The sequence below is a fragment of the Trichechus manatus genome, unplaced genomic scaffold (genome assembly GCF_000243295.1).
Source record: "Trichechus manatus latirostris isolate Lorelei unplaced genomic scaffold, TriManLat1.0 scaffold00037, whole genome shotgun sequence".
Classification (NCBI taxonomy): Eukaryota; Metazoa; Chordata; class Mammalia; order Sirenia; family Trichechidae; genus Trichechus; species Trichechus manatus.
The window spans coordinates 5,733,676-5,740,379 of NW_004443973.1; the positions used below are offsets into that span (position 1 = coordinate 5,733,676).

Sequence of the window (6,704 nt, forward strand, 5' to 3'; positions counted from 1 at the left end):
AAACCTTAAACCCTTAAGTTAACAGCAAACATGTTAACCGTTTGCACCACCTGTTTGCATCATCTGTTGCCTACAGCAAATAGCAGATGTTTAATTGAAATAGGACTCTTTTTTTATATTGTAATAAGAAGTAAATGAAACCCATGAAATGTACAAATCTAAAGTGAGCTTCACAAAAGTATAACACAAGGTGACAATTTTTATTAAGCACTTGTACTTTTAAAGTTATTTGGAGAGGGGCACGAAAGGAAGTTGGATCAACGATAGGCAAAACTGAAGTAAGAAAAGTCCTTACACTAAGGTATCCTAGTTTGGGTGCCCTGACACCTTCAGGCATCATTTACTGTCTACCTACTTCTCTATCTGACACCATCAAAAACTACCTATTAGTAGGTCACTTATTTTATCCCCTAGTAAGTCAAGGAATACTTTGTCAGTGGATTGTATTTTAGGTGGGGGTAGTGGGGAGTCTACAGAAAAGAGAGTTTGGGAAATTAGAGAAGTAAGGACCTTTCCCAGCTACTTCACCCATGCAAAAGACTGACCGCGCTGAGGGCTTTGCTCTTCTATAATTACTGACATTCAGAGACAGAGACAGAGAGTGAGAAACAGAGCATCCAATTAAATTTGCAAAAATATAATCATTTCAGTGTTTCATGCAAATCATTCACTCACCAAAGACACCATCCAGGTAAATGAAGAGTTCAAAAACACTGAAAGCTATGGTTGTATGTGCTGGAAAAACAATAGCTTTGTCTCTTCCTCTGGGATTCTGCTCATCCATAAAATGAAACTATAATAAATAAATAAAATTATTAAGGGGCATAACATGTAAGGATAGTTTTTTTGGAAAAGTAATAACACCTACTACAATTCTACAAAAAAAAACTCAAAAACAAAACAAAAAAACTCTCAAAGTAAAGAATTATCCTACTTGAATTAAACTGTTTATAGCAGAGGTCCAACTGAGACTCATGATCTGTATTAAAGAAATACCTCACCACTATCTCACTTACTTTGGTATTGGAGCCAATGGTATTAGCGCTACGACAATGGGAATGTTCTCTGGATTAGAAGTTTTTTTTTCTTCCAACTGCAAATCTTGGAAGGCAATTGCATTAAGAGTTACAGTAGAAGCTTTTCAGCCTACCTTCTTTACTGTTTCAAAGAAGACTATTTTAGTGGCTTTCCAGAGCAATCACCAACTTATTTTCAAGTAAATTTCAGTTCATGCCCCCCAAAAATCTAATTTTAATCAGAATTAGTCAAGCTGTTGAATGTAGCTATTGAACAGAACATTTTTTGTAAAGAGTTGAAAAATTTATCATGGAACCCTATCTTTCTATCTATTGGTTTTAATAAAGCCAATAAAGTCATTATTAGGTGCACTGACTGACGAGGACAAACAATATCAAAATTGAGCTGAAAGTGAAACACAAATAATGTTCTAAGATTTTTTTTTAAAGGTTTTAACATTGAATGAAAGATGTTTGGCCATTGACAAAATTATTTTGGAATAATTATTTTAATTTAATGTAAAAATACAAAGCCAACTTTAAAATCTCAAAGTATAAACTCTATCACTTAAAAAAAATTATTCAACTTAAGCACTCAATTTTTATTCTTAAAACACCATTTAAATAGTAAAAAGAGGACCCCCAGTACGTACATTATTTTACAAGGATTAGTGTTTTCGTTGCATTATATTATATATGTTCAGAATCCAAGTTTTTTAGATTTTTTTTTTCATATTCTGATACAAAATTTTACTATGCAAAACCCTATACAACTGCAGCTCTTTAATCTCAACATTTGTCCAAATATATGCAGTCACAAGTACCATTAGAAATTGAGCAATTTTTTAAAATTCTATTTTAGTTAGAGAGAGAAGCCTAACGAGTGTGGTTTACCCGCATGGACTCCCCACGAATTCCCGCATGCACAGACAGTGAGCACTGCCGTGTGGTTCGAATGCTTTCCATGACCACACACAGTACTGCCTTTCTGCTGCTCCTTGACTGACGTACTAAGCTGTGGTCACAATTAATTTTTCTAAAATAAAGAAGAAAGATATTCACAAGAATCAATAACATATAATTACATACAATCAAGTACAGTTTTTGCTATCATATGTTATCCATTCATAGTCCACTTTAGCTAAAAGTAAATCAAGGCAGAGAAGTGAAAGCAGGAACACACACAGACACATGTACACCAATGTTCACTGCAGCACTCTTCACAATAGCCAAAAGATGGAAACATTCAAAACGCCCATTAGCAGGTCCATTAGCAGATGAACGAATAAACAAAATGTGGTACATACATACAATGGAATATTACTCAGCGACAAAGAGAAATGAATTCCTGATACCCACCACAACATGAACGAACCTTGAAAACATTATGCTGAGCTAAATAAGTCAGTCACAAAAGGACAAATACTGTATGACCTCACTTGTATGAAATAAACAAATATATAGAAACCAAAGGAGCCCTGGTGGAGCAGTGGTTAAAGGGATCAACTGCTGACTGAAAGGTCGGTGGTTTGAAATCACCAGAGGCTCCACGGGAGAAAGATGTGGCAGTCTGTTTCCATAGAGACTTACAGCCTTGGAAACCCTATGCGGTTGCTATGAGACAGAATCCACTTGATGGCAGTGGGTTTTATACAAACCAAAGTTTATTAGCGGTTACCATGGGAGGGAGGGAAGGAGAAGGAAAAGGGGAGTTTTTTGCATGGGGGGCACTGAGTTTACATTAATGGCAGTAGAATAATTAGGATAAAGATAGGGATAAGGGTTGCACAACATGGTGAGTGTAATCAATGTCACTGAATTGCACATGTAGAAACTGTTGAATTGGAAGATGTATTATTACATATATTTGTGCTAAAATTTAAAAAAAAAAAAAAAGATAAATCAAGGCAAGCCTAAAACAAATCAGAAAGTATGCCCAAAAGAATTTAATAATTTGCTCCTCCTCTCCATTTTCTTAAAGTATGTTTATTACAGGAGTCTGTTGGAGGAGAATCTTAGTATATTTGTTGCAGGCAGATTCCTGTATTCTTTCAATCTAATAATTTAGCAAGTGTGCAAAGCCAAAGCAATTTTGTGGAACAGTTAAAACCTCCCTAAGCTAAATGATTTTCAATATCTACCTTTATTTAAGGTTTGGAGCCCTGGTGGCACAGTGATTAAGAGCTCGGCTGCTAACCAAAAGGTCAGCAGTTCGAATCCACCAGCCGTTCCTTAGAAACCCTATGGGGCAGTTCTGCATCCTACAGGGTCGCTATGAGTCAGAATCCATTCGATAGCAACAGGTTTGGTTTGTTGGTTTTTTTTATCCAAGGTTTGGATATACTAATTTGCAGTATTTCAAAAAAATAAATTACACTAGTAAAATATAGCCCGATGTTTTAAAATGTTTTATAGTGAAGTTTATATAGTTAAAATATTTAATGGAAACATTCAGATATATTAAAGATTATTATACTAACCGTGTAGTAATTTCCTTGAGTAATGTTGATACTTCTACTTCATGTTTGGTTACTACACCAAATGAAGCTTTTACTGCAACGGAATCTGATCCAGAGACGTTAATCCCAACATCATTCACAATATGGTTGCCTCGCCTTCCATAGAGTGAAACATCTGACTCATCTTCATAATTCAGTAATTGATAAGATGAAATACCTTAAAGAAAAGGAAATTAGTATATTTTAAATGTCTTGAATTCATCTAAGGTAAACTACATCTAGTAACATGTTAATTTACAATTTAAGACTCAAAATACCCAAATGTTAATAAGGGCAACAATTAAAACCGAGAATTAAAACAGCAATTCAATTAATTTGACAACAAAAAGAAATAAATAGCCAGAATTCTTAAAATGAACTACAATTCCCTCTTCAGTCAACAGAACTTCTTAAGCATAAAGATTCACTGGGTGGCCAAAAGAAAGACAAGTGTTTATAAGAAATAATTTGTCAAAATATCAACTTCCAGTTATTTTCTAATCTAGCCCATAAAATACAATTAGTTTACCAATTATAATAACTGAACTGTAATAAATAATTACAAATTACTTACATCTCCAATACCTTATTTGACCCTGCAAGATAGGTAGACCAAATAATACCCCCATTTTACAGATTGTGTTATATTTTACATTAATTTGATTAAAACAACTTAGAAAATAACTGATAGATTTGAAAGTTATTTAACCAATCAAACTAGATTTAATTCTTATATAAATTCCAGGCATTGTTATTCTTAATACTATTACTACTATTGTAATAAAAGTTGCTTTTATCAATAAAAATGTGTGTTAGTATCATTAACATTAGTAATATATACAACTTATGCTTAAGTTATTGATAATACAGTTGAATGACTAGTTACTCCCAAACAGACATTTAAACTTACCAGCTGAAATTTCTCTGTCTCCTAGGAGAATATCTTTCAGTGTAAAAGGTGTTGAGGTAAATTTATATCTAGGAAACAGAAAGCATCGTTTTTTTTTTACCACCAGACTTAGGGGTTGGTATTTGTCAGCTTCACTGAGGCTTGGAACAGGAACTAATCTCCCTCCATCTCCAACTTGCTTGACAAAGCTCTTGGTAGCAGCAGCAAACATATTAATATAAAATCAAAACGTCATTAACTGCAATCTCCAGATAACAAATCCATATTTTCAAAGAAGAAAATCAGGCACAAAACTAAGCCTTGCTTGATTTTAAATATAATTATATACGTTAGAAATCCAAAGCATGGTTTTCACCAAGCAGTTTACCAGTGTAGAATTTACAACACTGCCTCCCTGCATGCGCTGAGGTAATGAATTATAGATCAACATTGTAAAATGATATACTAAAAGCAAGTCTAATTTGGAATGGCAGTCTATAGCACTAAAAATATATACAGAAAACTAATAATTTTAAAATACTACCAATATTCTTGATTAGGGTCACAGTTAGTAGTGGTTTCCAGGTAGCAATGGGCCAGTTTTGAGAGGACCATATAGCTCTATGGAGAACAATGCAACTTAGGCGCCAACATTAGCCCTGGATACCAGCTACAGTGGACCTAGTCCAAAGGGGATTCCTGCATCCAAATTTGGCAGTTGTATTGAGTCCTTATGATATATAACCTATTGTTTCATCATTTCATTCATTTTCCTTCTTGTATGCTATGGCGCAGTCGTTAAGTGCTGGGCTACTAACCAAAAAGTCAGTGGTTCAAACCTACCATCCACACTGTGGGAGAAAGATGTGGCAGGCTGCCTCTGTAAAGACTGCAGGCTTAGAAACCCTACTGGGCAGTTCTACTCTGTCTTATGAGGTCGCTATGAGTTGGAATCGAATCAGTGGCAATAGGTTTATGCTTATAAAACCAAGTACTTAATATTAAATATAAATTCACAGTATATAGTGGAACAAATGTATGCCAATAATTAAAGCAACATTAAGTAACTGCATAAACCATATTACACAGAGATTTTTACTCTGAAACTGGGCACATGGATTACATCTCTTTGAAATATGGTCCTGCTGCACTTATTTTCTTTTTGTCCCATCATTATCCCAGTTTCCCAACCTTTAATAGATTTGATGCTTTGAACACTAATGACCGAAGACCAGACAGTTGTGGAATGATATCAAGGACATCATACATAAAGAAAGCAAAAGATCTTTAAAAAGACAGGAAAGAAAGAAAAGACCAAAACGGATGTCAGAAGACTCTGAAACTTGCTCTTGAATATAGACTGGCTAAAGCGAATGGAAGAAATAATGAAGCAAAAGAGCTGAACAGATTTCAAAGGGTGGCTCAAGACAAAGTGAAGTATTATAATGACATGTGCAAAGACCTGAAGTTAGAAAACCAAAAGGGAAGAACACACTCAGCATTTCTCAAGCTGAAAGAACTGAAGAAAAAATTCAAGCCTCAAGTTGCAACATCGAAGGATTCTATGGGCAAAGTATTGAACGACACAGGAAGTATCAAAAAAGATGGAAGGAATACAGAGTCACTGTACCAAAAAGAACTGGTCTATGCTCAACCATTTCAGGATGTAGCATATGATCAAGAATCAATGATACTGAAGGAAGAAGTCCAAGCTGCACTGAAGGCACTGGCGAAAAATAAGGCTCCAGAAATTGATGGAATACCAATTGAGATGTTTCAACAAACAGTGCTGGGGGTGCTCACTTGTCTATGCTAAGAAATTTAGAAGACAGCTTCCTGGCCAACTGACTGGAAGAGATCCGTATTTGTACCTATTCCAAAGAAAAGTGATCCAACAGAATGTGAAAGTTATCGAACAATATCATTAATATCACATACAAGTAAAATTTTGCTGAAGATCATTCAAAAGTACATCGACAGGGAACTGCCAGAAGTTCAAGCCAGATTCAGAAGAGGATGTGGAAAGAGGGATGTCACTGCTGATGTCAGATGGATCTTGGCTGAAAGCAAAGAATACAGAAGGATGTTTACCTGTGTTATTTTGTTGTTGTTGTTTTTTGACTATGCAAAGGCATTCAGCTGTGTGGATCATAACAAATTATGGGTAACACTGAGAAGAATGGGAATTCTAGAAAACTTAATTGTGCTCAGGAGGAACATGCACATAGACCAACAGGCAGTCTTTCAAACAGAACAAAGGGATACTATATGGTTTAAAATCAGGAAAGGTGGGCATCAAGG

At 35.0% G+C, this 6,704-nt stretch overlaps 1 protein-coding gene across 1 annotated transcript in view; it reads right to left on the bottom strand.

Annotated features, from left to right (window-relative positions):
- Window positions 1-4,709, bottom strand: part of PJVK (pejvakin) — a 10,016-nt gene extending 5,307 nt beyond the window's left edge. The window contains exons 1-4 of the mRNA XM_004375467.2: window positions 4,425-4,709; window positions 3,497-3,692; window positions 1,911-2,052; window positions 676-793 (exon numbers count right to left, since the gene is read on the bottom strand). Of these exons, the coding sequence (XP_004375524.1) occupies window positions 676-793; window positions 1,911-2,052; window positions 3,497-3,692; window positions 4,425-4,635 (667 nt within the window). The 5' untranslated portion in view covers window positions 4,636-4,709. The remainder of the gene's footprint in view (window positions 1-675; window positions 794-1,910; window positions 2,053-3,496; window positions 3,693-4,424) is intronic.
- Between the last annotated feature and the right edge of the window lie 1,995 nt (window positions 4,710-6,704).